We start from the raw sequence: 20567 nt of genomic DNA, 5'->3' as shown, positions 1-20567 counted from the left end.
GAGTACATGTTGGGAAGTGGGGTAGAAGAAGGCTGAAAAGGTAGGAATGGGTTCTGAATGCCTAACAGAGATTTTGTTTTTGATCCTGGAGGTTACAGTAAGCCACTGGAGTTTATTAAGTAAGGGGAGACATGGTCAAACCAGAGCTTTAGGAAAATCATATTGGTGGCTGAATGTAGGATGAATTAGAATAGGGAGAGACTTGAGGCAGGCAGACCCACCAATTGTGATCCTACAATTATCCCTATTATATTTTATCATATTAAATTATCCATTCCAGTCCATGAAGATCTTTTTTGGGCCCTGAATGTCATCCAATACATTAGCAGTCCCTCATAGCTTGGGGTAAACTGAAAACGTAATTAGCATGGCCCCTACAAATGAAGTCTAACTCGTTAATAAATAGCACGGAATAATAAAAGCATGGAACTGCATCAGGCTATCTGCATTTCCTTTGGGCACACTACTAGAGACCTCCTCCCAATCTGACATCCAACCATCCAGGCTAATCTTTGGATTCAGTCATTCAACCAGTTCTAAATCCACCGAATTGTACTATTGGGTAGCCTACATTTCTTCAACTTGCCTATGTTCAATGTTTTGCTAATATTTAGATAAGTATCTATGATATTCCCCAACTCCATCAATCTAGTAACTCTCCTCCTGCCCCCCAAAACAGTAAGATATTATTCAAGCATGACTCGTCTTTCTTGAAGCCATGCTGGCTCTGTGATTGCTACTTCCTTTTCATGGTCACAAAACATCCCTTTAATAATACCCAAGATTTTACATAGAAAATCAAACTTAGTGTGAGCATGATTCTCGTCCCTGATTTGAAAATCAAGACATTTATTTTTCTCCAGGCCTATGGCAGTCCTACTGTAATTCCTGATCTTTCAAAATTCCCTGAATAATGGCTCAGAAATAGCCTTCACCATTTCTTTCGGCATCCTGGGATGTAGTTTATCTGGGCCTGACTTGAATCTTTCAAGGGCAGTTGGGTGCTCTCTTTACCTCCTGTTTATCTTGAGCACCAAGTCTCTATTACCCCATATAAGTCTATTGTGAGTATCAGATGAAGTTAGCCATCTACAGTTGAAAGGGCATATGACTTGGAGTCAGAGGACATGAGTTCAAATCCCATCTCTGCCACCTACTGTCCACGTGACCTTGGACAACTCACTTGATATATCTAGGCCTCAGTTTCCTCATCTGTAAAATGAGACATTTGGACTTAATGATGCACCCCCCCTTCCAATGTCCTTTCCAGTTCTATGGACCCTAGACTGTGAGAGCTAAAAGGGATCTGGGAGATCATGCCCAAGGTCATGCAAAGTTAAGGGTAAGACCTGTACAAATATAAGGTTATAGGGAGATGAAGACAATGAGATCAAGTTCCCCCAAATCCAATAGGCCCTCAGGGTAAGAGCAAACCTCCAGGACCAAATATAAAAGCCTTTTTGGCATTGAAGGCCCTTTGCAAAAACAATGCACTTTTCCACCTTTTCCTTCATATACTTGATTCCCCTCCACTCCCTACAATCCAGCTATACTGGCCTGCTTGTCTTTTCTCTACCATCACACTCCATCTCCCTTCTCCTGCCTTTGAAGTGATGGTCCCCATGCTTGGAAATGCTCTCTCCGCCTCTCGCCACCTCTTAGCTAGCTTCCCTGGCCTCCTTCAAGACTCTGCTCAAAGCCCTTTTCATACAGGCCTTTCCCACCCTGCCCTGTCCCCCACCAGCTGCTGGTGCCTTTCCCCTGAGGATACCTGCCATTTATTCTTGTCCCTTTATATTATTCTGCTTTGTGATCTCCCCAGCTCCCGTTAATTCAATTATCTCTGTGCAGATGGTTCTGCCCCAACCTCTCTCCTGATGACCTCCAGTCTTGCCTCTCCAGAACCCTATTGGATATCTCAGATTGGAAGCTCCATAGATGTCTTAAACTCAACACATCTGGAACTGAACTCATCTTTTCCCCAAAACCATCCTTTCTTCCAAACTTCCCTGTTACTGCCAAGGGTACAACCGTCCTCCCAGCCACCTAGGCTTGCAACCTGGACATTCATTGTATTTGACTGCTTGTTCTTTCCCCTCCCCCCCATCCAATCAGTTGTCAAAGCCCTCTCTATTCTACCTTTGCAAGATCTTTCATAGATGTCCACTGTCTCTCATAAGACATTATTGCCGGGGCAGTGAGGTGGAGCAGTGGATAGAGCACCGGCCCTGGAATCAGTAAGACCTGAGTTCAAATTTGGCCTCAGACACGTAACACTTACTAGTTGTGTGACCCTGGGCAAGTCACTTAACCCCATTACCCAGCCAAAAAAAAACCAAAACAAAAAAAAAAAAAACAAACCCAAAAAAACAAAGACATTACTGCCACACAAGGGCAGGCTCTTACCTCACACTTAGACTGCTACAATAACCTTCTAGTTGGTCTTCCCACCTCATGTCTTTCGCTTTCCAGTCCATCCTCCACTCAGCTGTCAAATTGATCTTCCTAAAGTACAGGTCTGATACTCTCCTCCCCCTTCTAGAAACTCCAGTGGCTCTCTATTACCTCCATGACCTTTTAGGCTTTTTGTTCAGTTGTGTCTGACTCTTTGTGACCCCATTTGGGACTTTCTTGGCAGAGATACTGGAATGGTTTGCCATTTCTTTCTCCAGCTCATTTGACAGATGAGGAAACTGAGGCAAACAGGGTCAAATGACCTGCCTAGGATCACACAGCTAATAAGTGTCTGAGGCTGGATTTGAACTCTGGAAGAGGAGTCCTCTGGACTCCAGGAGAGGCGCTCTATCCACTGCTTTTAAAGATGGCTTTTAAAGACCTTGAAAACCTGGCCCCTTGCTACCCTTCCATTTTTCATACACCTTCCTCCCCCGATTATACTCTCCAGTTTAGTGATACTAGCCTCATGGCTGTTCCTTAAACATGACCCTATCACGGTACCTCCCAGTTCTGATCATTTTCACTGGCTCTCTCCCATGCCTAGAAGTCTTTCCTTGCTCATCGTTGCCTCCAGGCTCCCTGTCTCAGCTAACATCCTGCCTTCCACAGGTGGCTTTCCCCAATCTCCCTCAATGTTGGTGCCTTCCCTCTGCCAGTATTCTCTGTACATCATTTGTACATAGTTGTTCACTTTGGCTCCTCCATTAGACTGTGCGCTCCTTGAGAACAGGGACTGTTTGCTTTTTCTTTTTTGCCTTTCTTTGTATACCTAATGCTTAGCAGTTCCTGGTGGATCATGAGGCCTTCATAAACGCTCAGTACATTAAAGGGCTCAGTAGTAACCTGCAAACTTTGCCCCAGTAGTCTGACCTTGAAGCAACTTGTCTAGCCTGTTTTCGGTGGTCCCAAGTCAGTCCCTGCCCCCAGACTAATAACAGGCCTGAGTTACCCTCCAGGCATCCCCCCTTGTATTCCCTCAGTGCAGGTGAAGTCCAGGATTATCCTGCAATAGTCTAGGGTGGGGGAGGGGGAAAATCATCCTTCCAGAAAGGTGCTGAGGTCATACCTTTCTCTGATCCTGAAAATGCAGAGGGAAATGCCCATACATCAATCCCCCTACCTCTGGATCTAACCCACTGAAAAGCGACACTCCAAATTCCAGGGACAGGCAACACTGTGGAAAGGCTACCGTAGTGGGCAGCTAGGTGGTGCAGTAGATAGAGCACCGGCCCTGGATTTAGGGGGACCCGAGTTCAAATTTGGCCTGACATGTAACACTTATTAGCTGTGTGACCCTGGGCAAGTCACTTTACCTCATTGCCTAGACCAAGGGAAAAAAAAAAAAGGCTACTGTAGGTAGGCTGTCACTATTTTCTGCTTTGAGAATGCAGAGCCAAGGTTTAAGCTGACCCAACTCCCCCACACCCCAGTCAGTCTTCCTGCCTGGAGAGCAGAGAGACCAGGGTATTCCTCCAATAGACTGGCCAACTCCCCCACATCCTACCTCACCTCAACAATTCAAGTAGGAGTATGTGACTTTCACAGAGGCACTACGGTAAATCTAGGGGCACATTGGGAACTTATTCTCCAAGAATAGGACTGAAGGGCTATGATCCCACTATCCCGTAACACTGTAATTCCCTTTCACTGGCGATGAGAAACCTCAAGTTGGCAGTGCCCAAGGCGGGTGCCCTCTCATTTGATGTTGACTTGGGAGCAGCTAGCACTCCCACCAATGATTAGATCCCCTTTTCACTGGCCTATCTGACATCCCATTCAAAAAGGTAATTCTCACTTTTTTCCTTCAGCTGTGAGTGCGTTGCCCTATCCTGGTTTCAGCGTCAGACAGGACAGTCACCTTGGCCTTTGCCAGATCAGGAATTCCTGCTCCTCTGCTAGCCATCAACGAGGCCAAGGTCTCAGACAAGATCCCTTACCATCACCCAGGCTGGATGTCAAGGGGCTCTGACCCCTATGGTACTAGGACAGCCCTCACCAACATGAACACTCAGTCCTCCTTCCATCACAATCCCCATCTCTCCCCCACTAAATAGAACCAGCACTACATTCTTTCCCCAAGAAAAACCAGGCCAGAAAACAGTTGTTTGGGGTTTTTTTTTTTTCAGTTGAATCTTTTTTTTTTTTTATGAAAAAAGATCACACATAATTTGCCAACAAACAAAATTGCAAAAAAAAAAAATTAAAAACAAAAAAAAGTCCCCCCAAAACAAAACCAAAGTCTGGCTTTCCTTCCCTCGCGATTGTCTGGACAAACCCTTGTGTTTTCCTAGAAGGCGCTGGGGCAGATAAGTGCTTTCTGTTGGGCACGGGTACGCGTGCTCCATCGGTCGGTCGGCCGCTCACTCTCGCTCGCTTTCAGGCTTCTCCCTATGTCCGCACACAGTCTTTTGGGGTGAGTACAGTACACTTTAGGCCTAAGGGGTAGGGTGGGGCAGGGTGGGGGGGGGTGTGCGTGGAAGTGTGGTGCGTGAGCCCAATGCTTTACAATCACAATCCAACAGGAAATAAAAAATAATATTCTAAACGTCAGACCGTGTTCACTTTATAATTCCATAACTTTTTTTCACAGTTTTAAAAAGTTTATATTTATATATATATTTATATATATTTATATTTATATATATAATTAAAAAGTTGAATCCATTTAAAGACGTATGATACAGGGGGGCTAGACAGTCTTTTCGGTACATTAAAACTGTACAGGTTAAGAAACAGCATTCTCCTCGAGGCTCTTGGGGAGCCCTGATCTGGGAGAGGGACTGGGGGTGTGGGGGCGAGTGAGGGGGTGACAATTTCAGCACCATTTGTGGTTCTTCGTAGTGTGAGCGCTGCAAGGTGGGCTTGCCCCTCATCTCTTCCCTTCCCGAGGACTTGCCCCAAGTACCATTGCAGCCAAAATCCATCCTCGGGAGCTATGCTCCCAGGAGTGTGAGGCATTACCCTTGGCCATCCTTAGAGGGAGAGGGGCCTGGGATGGGGTGCCCCAAGCAAGGATCGGTGCACCCCCTTCTGAGTGCAAGGGTGTGGGCCCCAGACACTTCTGGCTTTTTTTTTGTCATGATCCCTTCAAGCCTGCTGGTTGGACAGGCCTTGTGGGGCAGCTGGGAATTCTCCATGAATAGACAGGCCATTGGAGTTTCATCTTTAGGGTTGGTGGAGCAGTATAGCAACAGGCAGAGATGCAGCTTTCAAACAAGGATTGGGAGAGCCTGCTTGCGATCAAACACACCACCACCAGTCACCTTCCTTGGTTGGTGATAAGCAGGCTGAGGAGACGGATGCTGCTATCTGATTCCCCTCTGGCTTGTTCTTCTGGTCATAAACCTCCCAACGGCACCGCCTGGGAGCCAGGCCAGCTCTGAGTTTGGGAAACAGATCTCTCCACCCACGAGTAGATCCGGATTTGGGAGTTTCCTTGGAAAGGTTGGAAAGAGTTCTCATGCAGTTCAGATCCTGAATCCAGGCCATTTTGGTTCCTTTAAAACCTTTTCCCTCTCCCTTGCCTTCTGCCACCCAGAGATCCTGTATTTTGTCGATTTGCGATAAAACATGAATTGGAGGGGCCCTCCCCTCTTGAGTTCCTTCTGCTGCTGCCCAGACCACTGCCAAAGACAGCTTGACATTCCTAAAGCACTGTCCTCCAGGACCTGGGCAGCAGTCGGAGTGGAAAGCCCACCTGCTGTCCACCCCGAAAGCCAAACATGTCCAAGGTGCTCAAGAGAAGCTGGGCTTCCCTCTCCATCCAGGACAACTGGGAGGGTGAGGGAGCATCAGCTATATATATACCCTGATGGTTCTCCCGTGTCCCCAGCCAAGGGCACCTCAGGATTCTGAATGGAGGCTGGAGACACACACACACACACACACACACACACACACACACACACACACACACACACGCGCGCGCGCGCACTCTCTCTCTCTCACATGCACAGTCTCCCTCGCCGTGGCAGTGATCATGAGAATCTCCCCCCTTTTTTTACCCAGGGGAGGTGAAGGCAGCTGGTCATGAGCCCTTTCTATGCGGGCATCTGGATGAGGGGGCCGGCAAAGGGAGTAGGGGGTTGGGGAGAGAGTCGGTCCTTGGTGCTGTCTCAAAGGCATCTGCAGTCTCCTTCTCTGAGCATTTGCTGTCCCTATGTGATTCCCCCCACCCAACAACTCAGAGGTTAGGCAAGTAAAGAAACAATCATGTCGTCTATATAACTCTCTCTCTCTCTGTCTCTCCACTCTCTCTCTCTCTCTCTCTCTCTCTCTCTCTCTCTCTCTCTCTCCCTCTCTCTCTCTCTCTCTCTCCCTCCCTCTCTCTCTCTCTCTCTCTCTCTCTCTGTTTTTCTATCCTCTTCTGATCCCTCTGTCCAGGGCAGAGAGAGATCCTGGTTGGGCTGGCTAGGATCTCTCCCCCTTTCTCAGCGACTCAGCAGATGACTGGAACTCCATCTGTGTTAAAAATCATGCCAGTGGTGGGCTCATAGGTCCCTGCCAGGTAATACAGGTCCTCGCTATCTTGGTATTTCTTGGTCTTCAGCATCTGCTCATACTGGTCCAGGCCAACAACGAGACACTTATGCGAGACAGTCTGAACATCATTCTCATCAACGTGTGATGACTGGTACAGGGCCCGCTGATGGGGAATGAGGGAAGAAAGATTAAGGTTTACGAAGAATATCGCTCTAACCCCACCTAATGATAATGATGATGGTAGCTATCATTTACATTGCACTTTAAGGTTTGAAAAGTGATTTACACTGTATTAGCTCATATTATCCTCCCTACAACCCTGTGAGGTAGGTGCTATTATCATCCTCATTTTACAGATGAAGAAACTGAGTCCCAAAAGAGTTAAGTGTTTTGCCTGACCTAGTAAGTGTCTGAGGAAGGATTTGAACTCAGGTCTTCCTGACTCTACATCCAGCATTCTATCCACTTACCTGCCTCATGATGTGCCAACCAACGCCTTCAGCCTGGTACTTCAAAAGTCAAATGTTATGGTGTGCCTCACTTTCCACTATAGGCAGGCTCCCCAAAAGTAGCTACATACACTGAATTCTGCAAAATCAATCCTACTTCACACCTCCTGAGGTTAGGCTGGTGATTTGGAAAATCACTTTTTGAAAAAAAACTTTCTAGTGAATCTTTCTGTAAAGTAAAGAAGTCTCTTAATTTACTTCTGCTATCAATCCAAAAATGCCTGGCTTAAAAGAGGGCTCAGCCAATGTGACTGCTCTGAATGGAAGGACCATTTGGGAGAAGAGTAACAACAAATACTTATAATGCACTTTTAAGGTTTGCAAAATACTTTAGAAATATGGTCTCACTTTTATCCTCATAGCAACCCTGGGAGGTAGGTGTTGTTATTATTCCCATTTTAAAGATGAAGGAACTGAGGCAAATAAAGGTTCGATGATTTGCTCAGTCACACAGCTAACAAATCCCTGAGATCAGATTTGAACTCAGGCTTTCCTAAGAAGGAAATCAAGGAAGACACAAGGTATCTTTAATAAGGCATCTGACTCTGGAGAAGCAAGCTGATGCTGTCAGAAAAGCATGGGTCCCTTTTCATTACTGTCAGAAGACTTAGCTTCTAGTGAGTGGTGTGCTGGTGAGTGTTGAAAAACCGGCTCTTCAGAAAGGAAAAAAAAAAACAAAACTGTTCATAGGACACACTTTTAAGTTTAAAAAACATCATTAACACCTTCTCCATCACTTTCTTAAACAAAACACATCAAGCCCTGGTTTGTAGCATTTGCTGGTGTAAATGCTCATGCTGAAAATTTAACAATCAGCTCTTCTAAGCTCGTTTGAGCTGGCGCCAGCACGTCCCTGCCTCCAGCGCTGGCTCCGCCAATAAGTCCATGTGTAAATTTGAATGAGACTTATACCTCTCTGGTTTTCAGCAGAGTGGTTTACAGGGATAAAATGCTACACTTGAAGTCTGGAATGACCTGTGCTGAAATTCTACTTCTGACACACATTAGCTACATGAGCCTGGAGAGGACGCTTAACCTGTGAGGCTCAGTTTCCTTATCTGTAAAATGAAGAAGCTCGACTTTCATCTCTAAATCTATGATCCCATGAGTCAGAAGACCTGGGTTTGAAATCGACCCCTAACATCCCTTCAGCTCTAAATTCTATTATCTCCCTAAAGAAGGAGTTGGCTATCCAGCTGTGTGACTACAAATCATTCCCTGTTCCTCCCATGCCAGATGCTATGAGCCCAGGAGTTGGCCCTCTGGAGGAGAAGATTTGTCATTTCCATTTACCTACCTCCATGAAGTCCTTCCTCTGGCTAGAGGTCTGCAGGGCTGTGGGGACACTCCTCCCTGACTTCTGATCCCAGCGCTGTTTCCCAAAGCAGGGACGAGAAGAAATCAGTGAGTAACCCCGAACACAGATGATGTACCAAGGCTGCTGCTCCCTCCACCCAGCCCCAGGGATCCAGGAGCGTTGGGCAGCTCCAGCTATGTCAGGTACAACTTGCTCTACCGTGATCCCTATTTCTGAGTCACCTTGGTCAAAAGACCTTGACCTGGGCTCCTTACAGGCTTCAGCATGCTATCTGGGGGTATCTCTAGGGCAACAACAAAGGTGCCAGGAAGGCACTGAAGATGACATTACCCTCCCATGTCCAGAGGATGCCCCAGTTAAAGCGATGGCTCACCAATCATTATCACCCACACACATTTTGGGGGACAAAAAAAGGAACAAATGGTCCCAATGGACAACCTACGGCAGGGGTTCTTAACCCTTTTTCTGTGTCATGGATTCCTCTGGCAATCTGGTGAGGCCTATGGATCCCTTGTCAGAAGGCTTTTAAATGCAAAAATAAAATATATATAACATTACAAAGGAAAACTATTATATTGAAATAGTTATCAAAATATTTTTTTAAAATAAATTCAAAGAGGGGTGGCTAGATGGTACAGTGGGACAAGCACTGGCTCTGGAGTCAAGAGGATCCAAGTTCAAATCTGGACTCAGACACTTACTAGCTGTGTGACCCTGGGTAAGTCACTTAACCCCAACTGCCTAAATAAATAAATAAATTTGAAGACCTGAAGTTAAGAACCAACGATCTACACTATCCATGTCCATTTAAATAGCAAAGACAACCTGTCCAGAACCAAAGAGCCCAACTGTAATTCACTGAACACCATAAGTCTATGATGAATTCAGGCCAGAAGTTAAAGCATTGATGCTGGGAAGTATTTTGTTTCAGATCAGACCTGTGACTGCACCGGGGTAGGGAATTTCCCTGCCAAGGCAGGTGGCACTCAACTCTGCAACTTCAGAATCTCTGAAAGGTGCCCAGGGCTCCTGGAGATTAAGACATTTGGGTCAGAAGCAGGGATCAAACTCAGGACTTCCTGACCCTGAGGCCCTCTCTCTTCACTTCAAAACAGTGTCCCTCAAGAGAACTTTTATAAAGCAGGGTAAGTTTTTAAGCTGGGGTCCATGAATTTTTTAAAAAATATTTTGACAACTGTATTTCAATATAATTGGTTACTCTTGTAATTCTATGAATTTTAGTGTATACATTTAATAATGATAATGGCTATAATTTGCATAATGCTTTAATGCTTGCAAAACTCTTTACAGACATTATTTCATTTTATCCTAGGATAACACGTGATTCTGAGAAGGGTCCATAGGCTTTATCAGATTGCCAAAAGGGTTTGTAGCACACAAAAAGGTTAAGAACCCATGGCATAAAGATTAGCATTACAGGAACAGACCACCCACTGAAACTCAGGCACCTGGAAGATCCAAGCGGGAATTCCCTTTTGTTGTTGTTTTTTTTTGGTGAGGCAGTTGGGGTTAAGTGACTTGCCCAGGGTTACACAGCTAGTGCTGAGGCCACATTTGAACTCAGATCCTCCTGATTCTTGGGACAGTGCTCTATCTACTACACCACCTAGCTGCCCTGGGAATTCCTCAAGATGGACCCTGCCACCTGGATTTCCTACAAATCTGGTATCACTATGGAAGCTGTTGGTTGGCTTGGCCTCTTACTTCTTTGGAAACATTTCCTTTTCCACTTCAAGGACAAAGATAACTGTGAACACCTTGAGGACAGGGTCCAAGCAACTCTGGTTTTTCCTAGAGCTTAGCACACTTAAACAATACCTGTTGGCTATTTTGGGGGGGACCAGAACTTTAGCTCCTGAGGGATGTTGTTCTTGCTAGCTTGGGGACCCTGCCACTTACCTTGCCTTCATTTAGCTTTTTGCCTGGGTTGGTCTCCTCAGGATGGTAGAACCACTTGACTCTCACCACCATGTTGTTCCCCCATGACTCCCACATGCTCTGGATGCGACCGATGTAGGGCAGGTTGGGCCGGCCGGCCGACAGGAAGACTGCACAGTCGCCAATACGGATTATCTCCTTACCTCGGACAATGGCTTTGTAAAAGAGCTTCCTGGCCTTGCCTTTCATGCCCCGCCTCTGTGGAAAGCCAAAGATACTAGGTCATGTCTACACATGTATACGTGTGTGTGTGCTAGCACTTGAAAACATGTGTAGGGGAGGGCATTGATCCATCCCCAAGAATTTATTAAGCACCTCAGGCGTTGCGGTAAGTGCCAGGGATCCCAAAACAGAAGTCACAATCCTTGCCTTCCAGGAATTTACGGGCAGTTCAGTTGTCTCAATGCTAATCTTAAGTCATGGTCTACAGCAGGGGTTCTTAAACTAGGCTCTGTAAAGTTGTATCTTTTTTTAAGTGTTTTGACAATTTTTTTTCAATATAAATAGTTTCCTTTGTACAAAACATTAAAAACATTAATGTGAGAAGTGGTCCATAAGATTTTACCAGACTACCAAAAGAAGTCCATTACACACAAAAATGCTAAGACTCCCCGGTTACAGGGAAGGCCTGAACTGAATGCCTTAAGTCTTAGGGACAAAGCCTCTTCGTCTCAGTTACGCCATCTGTAAGATGGGATTCACACTCTCCACTCCCACCCATACTTTGGTTGCCAGGATAAATGAGAAATTCCTTTGGGCTCTGTGACTAAAAGAAAAGTAAAATACAATTCTAAAACAATGTTACGGTTACTGTTATCTGCAGGATGGAGGATTAGACTACACCATCTGATTTAGCAAAGGGAGCTCAGGTCAAGGCCTGTGGTTAGGTTGACTCCCAGATGGCAATAAGAGTCTTGTTTCAACAGGCCAGAGCCAAACTCCCTTGGCGCTATTAGCTTCTCTTAGGGAAAAAAAAAAAAAAGCCAGCCATGTTAGGAAAGGATTAGTTAACATGGTCCTGGAACTGGAAAGGTCCCAGGTATATCCATCCATTAGGCGAATGGGGAGGATGGATAGCTCAGTGGCAAGCTTTGCAGCTCATTTCTTGCTCATTGACTACCTTCAATGGACAGCCTATTGACCTTCCATAGGGAGGAGAAGCCAGGAAGACAATGAACTCTGCTTTTCAAAATAAATGGATCTTTGAAATTGTGTGTAAACTGAAAATTGTCGTTAACTGAATCATTTTAGCTGCACTAGGGGAATCTACTATTTCGAGGAAAAACTCTAGCTGGACCTTTTGGCGAAGTGTTAGGACCATCTTTTAATTTATTGCTTTGCATGCCATGGATTTGAGTTAGGGGTCAAATCCCACCTCTGACATTACTCTCTTCATAACCCTGAGTCTCTTCACCTCTCTGGACCTCAGTTTCCTTAGCTATAAAATGAGGTGGTTGCCCTAGATGACTTCTAAGATCCATTCCTACCTTAAATCTAAGATCCAACGATCTGGGTTTTCTTCTATTGGTCTATTTGAAGTAAGGTAGTACAGAGATTAGGGAGCTAAGCTTGGAGTCAATTAGAGCAAAGGTCAAATCTCGTCTCACTGCTCAGCTACATTTCATGGGCAAATCCCTTAATTTCTGTGAGCCTCATACAGAGCACCTACCTCACAGGGTTATCATGAGGACTAAAAAAGATAGCCTATGAAAAGTGCTCTACAAAGCTGTGTTTATTATTTATTTATTTATTCATTAGAATAGATTATGTAATAACATACTTGCTATTTTTTATTTATTATGGACGCTCTATAGAGTGCCCCTACTTCACAAGGACCAGTGAGGTCCAGGGATAGGGCACCAAGGGACGGGAGCTGGGCCAAGAGGCTCATTACCTGAGTGGGTTTGCCGAACCATTTCCAGAGCTGCCGGGCTGGGAGGAAGGCGGCGATTTTGGGCCTGTTCTCCACAGAGGGCAGCCTCTGTCGCTTGGCCAGCTCCTTGGTTGTGGGCAGGTGGATCCCCTCCCGCTTTTTGGGGCGGCTCTTGCTGGCCCCAGGCTGCGCCTTCTGTGCCTGAGGGGCTGGTGGCTGCTGAGGCTGCTTCTTGCCTGGCGGGTGGGAGGAGGTCCGAGATTTGCCCGCCTGCTTGGCGGCCTTGGGAGGGAGGTCTGGCTGGACAGAAGAAGGGCCGGCCTGGGCCTCCTCGGCTGCCTCCTCATCGGAGCTGCAGGAGGAATCTTCGTCTGTCGTGGAGGAGGAGGAGGAGGAGGAGGAAGACGAGGAGGAGGAGGAGGAGGAGGAGGAAGAGGAGGAAGAGGAGGAAGAGGAGGAAGAGGAGGAGGAGGAGGAGGAGCTGCCGGAGGAGGAGGAAGAGCTGCTGGAGGAGTTGGAGGAGGAGGACATGGGGCTGGAGGCCCGGGAACTGGAGGAGCTGCTGTCCTCCCCACGGGCGTCCCCTCCACTCTTGCCCCCTTCCTCCTCCCCTTCCGTCTCTGAGCTGCTGCTGCTGCTGCTGCTGCTGCTGCCGCTGCCGCTGCTGCTCTCACACTCCTCTGCTGCTTCCGCAGCCTCCGCGTCTCCCTTGTCCTTCTCCGTGCTGGTCAGCGGGTCCCCAGAGTCATCAAACTTGCCTGCACAACTGGGCGCCAAAGAGTCCTCGTCAGGGGCCTTCCCCCGAGCGCTCTTGGCCTTGGCCTCGCCGCCGCCCAGGGAAGAGTAGCCACCCAATCCCACGAGGTTCTTGCCCTCCCTCCGGCTGCTCAGGCCTGAGTCCTCCAACAACATCATGGCCTCCTTTGTCTTCTTGCTCTTAGGGGAAGTCACCCCTTCGTGGTCCAGCTTGATGAGGAGCTCACTCTCTGCTGGCCTCCGTGAGCCCTTGGAGGCCGGGCCAAACTCAGCTGCCTCCTCTGCCACCCTGCCCTTCTTTGATTTCGATCTCCCCGAGGAGGGGCTGTCAGCCGCGCTGAAAGCTGTCAGCTCCCCATACGCCTCTGGGGCCAAGGCATTACTGAATGTGGGTGTCTGGAAAGAGGGCGGCGCTGGGCCGTGAAGCTTAGGGGGCATTCTCATCTTGGCTGCTTTGCTCCGCTTCTCCTCAGGGAGCCCCGGTGCGCTCTTCTTGGAGTTCTTGGTGCCCGGCCTGCCCAGGTTGCTTGGCTTCTCCTGTGTCAAAGAGGCACCTGGAGAAGGGTCAGTCTGGGCCACCTCTTCTGGGAGACTCGCCTCTTCTGGAAGGGGGCAGAAAACAGACATGCTACAGGGCCCTGAGGGAGAAGGGCACACATCAAAAGCAGAGGGCATTTATGACTGGGGCTTCCTTTAATGGGGATCTCCATCAGCCACAGGGATACAGTTGAGTGCTCTGAAGCCTAGCCCCAGCTGCCACACCAGCTGCTACCATGGCTTACTCAGCCAAGTCTGAAATCTCCAAGCCAATGTGGGACCCTAAGTTGCCCCCCAGCCACCTGGCAACATGGCTCATTTGGGGGGGGGGGGGCGGGAAGATGTTTAAAAGAGGTTTCTCCAGCAATACTTGGGAAGCTCTTTTCCACGTAAATAACTGTTAATGGGATTCTTCAACAGCCTTCTCCCTATTTGGGCACTGCTAATATCTTGACTTATTCTCCCAATGACCCAACTGAAGTCAGTACTACGGCTGAACGGAAAAGAAGCAAGAGGGGAGAGGAAGGTGAGTCTGATTTCTGATTTCCAGAGATGAAAAGTCAGAAAAGCAAAGGAGTTTGTCACGTTGGATCAAACTCACGGGTTCACCCAGCCCAAGATTCGGTTGCTACCTGAGGGTCCAGGGAACGTACAATGAGAGGGCACGGCTGCTTCTCCTACTTAAAAGTGAAGGATACCCCAGCCCCTCTTGGCCTCCATTCATGTCCAAGGTTCTAGACCACTCATGCTCCAAGTGGAGTTTTAGCTTCTTTGGGAGGTTAAGAGGTGGGCTCCTTCCCAATCTTTGCTCATCAAGGGGCATGAAGGACACAAGGCATGGCAGTGCACCTGCTATTCAAGAAAGCAGTACTAAGGCCAGACCCTGGCTGCAAAACAGATTGATTCAAATGGACTTTGAAGGGAAGGTTGTAACATGTAGTGGCTGTTCAAGATGTGAGGGTTTTCAGTTTGCTCATTAAAAATGAGGGGATTGAACAACATGACCTCTGAGGTTCCTTTTGCCTTCAGATCTATGATCCTCCGAAATAGGCAAGACATTGACCTGCTCTGGGCCTCAAGTTTCTTCATCTGTGAAATGGGTAGATTGGACTGGATGCTCTCTGTGGTGCCTTCTAGCTCTAGAGGAAGCTAGGTGGTACAGGAGATAGAACACTAATGTAGAAGTCAGGAAGGCCTGAATTCAAATCTTGCCATAGAAACTTACTAGCTATGGGGACTCAGACAAACCGCTTTACCTTTCAGCCTCATTTTCCTCATCTGTAACATAGGGATAATAATAGCACCTATGTCACAGGGTTGTTGTGAGGACTGAAAGAGATAACATTTGTAAAGCATTCTGCTATCTTTAAAATGCTATATACATGCTGCTAATAAGATCTATGATCTTGTGATCAGAGGATAAAGAAAAGTCACCTTGAAGAATTTTCACTCTGGGGAGGAAGGAGAACTCAGAGCACAAAGCTTGGGGCCTCCGGGTCCAACTTACCACCTTTGCCCTTGGTGCTTGGTTTCCGCCCGCGACCTTTGCCCTTAGCTCCAGATTCCTCTGACCCCAGGGAGCTGCCCTCTTTTCCTTCTCCAGCATCCTTGCTGGATTTTCGGCTTCGGCGTTTGGCACTGGGCACGAGGAGGGCAGGGGAGGGCTCTGCACCTGTGGAAGCCAGTACAGGAGAGGCTCAGAAGCTGCCATGCCCATGGCCATGGGAGCCACAACACAACGGGCTGGGTCTACTCCCTGGCACTTCCATGCCCGCACATGGAGTGTCTGGATCCCCCCAGCATTCCTGCTATTCCTCGGCCTTCCCTATACCTGGAGCTCACTGCAAGCTCAGGGTTTATGGGCGTCTGTGGGGAAAAAAGGGACTTTCTAACCATTTGATAGGTTCTGGGAATCCCCCTGTTAAAATGTACATCTATTCCACCCCAGGAAATCCCCAGACTAATATCCCCTCCATTTCTTTATTTCCCATTCATGAAGATGTATGCTGAGACTGCCTACAGCTCTCAGGAAGGATAAACAAAGGGACCGCAGCGGCCATCAGGCTCCCCAGGGGGAAGAAAATAGAGCCAGCAGGCTTCTCGATGTGGGTAGATGGGCTTCAGAACTAGCCTGGCCTCGTCTTAGGTCAGACCTAGAAATAGAAAGTGACTTTCAGAGAGGTCGCCAAAGTCCATGCTGTGCTTCCCTGGGACTCCCTCCTGGCAGAAGGAAGCCTGCATAAGTAAAGCCTGGTTAACGGCGAGCTGGGCTTAGGAAGCTCTGATCAACTCTACGCAGCTATGGTCCAGCTCCAGGCCAGGGAGCTTACACCCCAGCCCCTCAGCCTCCAGGACCTCTGCCCACACTTACACTGAATCTTGTAGTCTGGCGGCAGGAGGCGGATGTGAGATAAGGGAATCCTCCCGGTGTCCCCATCATCAAATTCGACTGTGATCAGATCCCCATCTTCCTCAAGATCCAGCACCCCTGACAGAGGAGAGAGGAGAGGCAGAGGGCATCACTGCAAGGACCCTCACACTGAGCCACTCGAAATTGTAGAAGGGTGTGTGTGTGTGTGGCCTCGTAGTGTCTGGGTGAGGTGTGTGTATGCATGTGTGTATGTATGGGCTCTTAATCTGTGTGAGAAAGGAGGGCGTATAACTGTGAGTGTGTGTCTATGAGATCTGCGTGTGTTTGTGTGCGTGTGTGAGAGAGAGAGAGAGAGACAGACACACAGACAGAGAGAGAGAGAGAGAGAAAGAGAAAGTGTGTGTGTTTGTGTGTGTGTATCTGTTTTGTAGGTAGGAAGCCATCATATAAAACCTAGCCCCAAGTGGCTCCTAAAGTAGTCAGTTTCCAAATCAAATGACCTCTTGGAAGAAGGATCAATCCATGATTTGGGGGACTTGGATTCTAGTTTGGGGTCAGCAACTAACTTGTTTTGCAACCTTGGGTAAAGTCACTTAATCTCTTTATGACTCAGTTTCTCTACCTGTAAAATGGGAATAAAAATATAGGGTGGGTATTCCATGATTTTTTAAAAGCACTCATTATGTAAAATTCAACTGAATCAATTTATAAGAATTCCCTGAGTGTAATGCAAAAGAAGGAGAGGGAAGGGGTGTCAGAATGCTGAGAACTAATGGTCTCTTAGCCTTTAAGACATTTTACCACCTAGCCCTGTTCCTGAAGGATACTACTGGTTGGAAGTGTGATGTCCACCCATCCATCACCACACACAGACACACAGACACACACACACACACCTCCAGCACGCTCATGCTATGAGTCAACCAACAAGCAAAAGCTTCCCTTTCGCCAGGCACTACGCTAAGCACTGGGGACACAAAGAATGTCCTCCCCCCCACCCCACCAAAAGAGAAGCATGGTCCCTACCCTTCAGGAGATCTCATTCCAATGGAGAAGACAATACTTGGATAAGTAGGTGTATAAAATGGAAGTGTCATGGCGAAGGAAGGAGCAATAGAGAAGCTCAGGAAAGGCTTCTTGTAGACAGTGGGATTTGAACTAAGTCTTGAAAGAAGCCAGGAAAGCATGGAGGTGGATGTGAGGACATTCTGAATCAGGACAGAACTGAATCAGGAGTTTAAAACTTTTTTCTGACATTGACACAAATTACTAATAAAACTGGTCAGACAAGATGGTGGGTGGGGAATGGCTTACCTCGGACCACAGTGCCAGGGTAGAGACAGCGGTACTGCTGGCTCCAATAAGCTGCAATCCTGGTTCCCTCAGGCAAGAATCTGATTGAAGGTGGCTTCACATCTATGATCTGTGGGAGGGGGCAACAGTGTAAATACACTGAGGTCTCCTTGGGCTACCCTGAAAGAACCATCCTCTCTGTCTGTCTCAAGTATTCCTTGGGCTTTTCCTTACCAGGGCTTGGCAACTGGCTTCCAGCCCAGATCCAGACTCTTTGGAGAGTTATCAGTTGACATTAGCAGGTGTTTCCTTCATGGTGATGGGGAAGAAGACCAAATACCCTTACTGACTCACCCAGACACTGAAAAAATCACCTGCAGGCATGGGTCTCCAAAATCAATCCTTCCAAGGGAAGCTTTTAAGTTTTTTCAGTATTTCTCCTTAAAATTGGGGTACCACCTCCCCGCCTCCCTTGATGATCAGATTTTTGGAATGCACTGATAGGTTTTGCTGATTTTTCCCCCCTCTTCTTCCACTTTTTACCCTTTTAAAAAAAATTCTGTCATATAGAATGGCTCTCTGAGAAGGGAAAGGAAAGGGAAAGGGATAAAGTGGGAAATTTAGGTGATAGAAAAACAAAAGATAACAATAAAAATTTATCTAAAAAAACTGGGATGCTAGGGAGAGATTAGGTCTTCATCCTAACTCAATGTTTGTTTCAAAGGATTGGGAAGACGAAAAGCCTTAAATCTTCTCTATATTTCTCCTTGAAACTAGAATCCCATGGAAGGATTATTATATCTTCCCTCCTAAACTTTCTACCTCTTCTCCCCCAAGCCCTCCAATCCAAAGGAAAAGGTCATGTTTACTCACTGCTTCCTGCAGGAGCTGCTCCAGACAATAGATGTGGGGCCGGTTGCCCCTCTCTCCTTCCACCACCACCCGGTATCTAAAACATCAGATCAGGGTAAGTGTCAAGCCACTGGGAGATTGACTATCATCTATATTGAAATCTTCTTTCATTTCCTTCCTCTCCGTTCCCTGACCTGACAAGGCCACACCTTCCCTCCCTATGACATGGCTCCCTTCTCCTCCAGCTTCCTTCCACTGAGACTATGAAACGAAGGGCATTTCCTCTCTGATGACCACTGTTGGGTCAAATGATGACCATGGGAGATGCCTTAAATGAAGTCCTTTCTCTCTTCCATGCCCCATTCCACTAGCCTCCTAATTCTACTCCATGTGTCATTATCTTATCTTACACCAAGTAGGTGTGTTTTAATGAAACTTGGGAGAGAATCAAAGCAACAGAACAGAGGAACCTCCGAGAGAATTTTAGAAAGTGACAGGCAGCTAGTTGTCAAAAAAAAAAAATGCACCTCTCTTCTTTGGATAAGTGGAGGAGTGTGGGGATGGAATACTAAACATGTGTCAGGCTCAGCTGATATGTTGTTTGGTTTGCTGATCTGCTCTTTTTAAATTCTTTGGCACTGGTTAGGGATATATTTGGAATGAAGGTAATACGAAAAGGGAAGATTTCAGAAAAACATGGGAAGACTTGTATGAACTGAAGTAGTGAGAAGTGAGCAGAACCGGGAGAAATCTCTGTTGCTGTTACACGATAACATTACACAACAACACTGGAAAGACAAATAACTAAAAGATTTAAGATCTTTGATCGATGTTGGTTAGCTGGTTGGTTGTTGACCTTCATTCTCTAAGAGAACCAAAATGACATCACTATGTTAGATTCAAGTCAGTTTGTCCAGCTGCAGCTCATCAGACCAAGATGAGCTCAGAATGCTCTTCTACCACAGGTCGGGCACAAACAGTCCACATGGACATGTGGGGTGGATTCTCTAGATTGGTGCATCTTGCATTTCTGTTGAGCTACTTCAATTCCTCTTTGCTCATAGAGCACAGCACCTTCTCTGATGAGGCCACGCCATGCTGGGCGGTCCTCTGCCAGTGTCTCCCATGTCATGCTACCAATTCCAAAATTCTTAAGACAGACCTTGAAAGTGTCTTTGCATCGCTTTTTCTGACCAACATGGAGGTGCCTGAGACTATTTTTTGGAGAACTTGCACAGTGACCAAACGTGATTCCAGAGGACCAAGGTGAAGTATGCCGTCTCTTAAGAGAGAGGGGGGCTGGACTCAGAGGGACAGAAGAAGATATATTTTTGGATGTGGCCAAGTTGGGAATTTGTTTTGCTTGACTGACTGTGTACTTTTGTCTCAAGAGTCCCCCCTCTCCTTTCTATGGGGGACGGAGGTAGGGAATAACTTTTTTTATTAATGGAAAAAATCAATATTAAAAGGAAAAAAAGAAATCGTAAGATTTTAAATAATAAAAATAAAATGGTTCAAGCTGACTGCACAGCCTAACAGAGCTATACTTGATTCTTCAAACTTGTGGAAGGACCTGGATTCCTTAGTTCTAGCCCCCCAACCTGGCCCCAGCCACCCCTTAGCACTACTGATGGTAATGACTATTTGCCAATATAGAATTAGTGTATTATGAAAGGAATAAAGATACAAAGGACTGCAGCCAGTTGGTACAGGATGGTTCAATTTTCAGTGTGACCATTTACTCCTTACTTAACCATGAAATGCTACACATCAAAGTGTGGTTGCTTTGCTGATTATCTGAACTTAAGAAAGTGACAGGGAAAATGCTAATAATAATAACAAAATATAAGCTAACATTTATGTAGCACTTACTATGCGCCAGGCACTGTGCTTAAGCATTTAACAATTATTTATCTCATTTGATCCTCACAATAACCCTGCAAGGTAGGTGCTGTTATTATCCCCATTTTACAGATGAGGAAACTGAGATAGAAGTTAACGATTTGCCCAGGGTCATGGAACCAGTATATGTTAGAGAGAGGATTTGAAACCAAGTCTTCCTGGCTCTTAGGTTGTTTCTCTACCCACTACATCATTTCACCTCTCATTGCCCTCTCCCTGTACATACTACTATAATACTATTAGCAAATATTTTCTGAA

At 46.8% G+C, this 20567-nt stretch overlaps 1 protein-coding gene across 6 annotated transcripts in view; it reads right to left on the bottom strand.

The window, feature by feature from the left end:
- Window positions 1-4599: 4599 nt before the first annotated feature.
- TNRC18 (trinucleotide repeat containing 18) overlaps window positions 4600-20567 on the bottom strand; it is a 158405-nt gene continuing 142437 nt past the window's right edge. For all 6 annotated transcript variants that reach the window (XM_027874763.1, XM_027874764.1, XM_027874766.1 and 3 more), the window contains 8 exons: window positions 18429-18504; window positions 17577-17685; window positions 16263-16379; window positions 15399-15563; window positions 12620-13956; window positions 10687-10923; window positions 8746-8820; window positions 4600-7102 (listed from right to left, as the gene is read on the bottom strand). In XM_027874763.1, coding sequence (XP_027730564.1) covers window positions 6896-7102; window positions 8746-8820; window positions 10687-10923; window positions 12620-13956; window positions 15399-15563; window positions 16263-16379; window positions 17577-17685; window positions 18429-18504 — 2323 coding nt within the window. In that variant the 3' untranslated portion in view covers window positions 4600-6895. The remainder of the gene's footprint in view (window positions 7103-8745; window positions 8821-10686; window positions 10924-12619; window positions 13957-15398; window positions 15564-16262; window positions 16380-17576; window positions 17686-18428; window positions 18505-20567) is intronic.

The sequence above is a fragment of the Vombatus ursinus genome, unplaced genomic scaffold, assembly GCF_900497805.2.
Source record: "Vombatus ursinus unplaced genomic scaffold, bare-nosed wombat genome assembly UNPS02014807.1, whole genome shotgun sequence".
Classification (NCBI taxonomy): domain Eukaryota; kingdom Metazoa; phylum Chordata; class Mammalia; order Diprotodontia; family Vombatidae; genus Vombatus; species Vombatus ursinus.
This window is presented reverse-complemented; position numbering and strand designations above follow the sequence as displayed.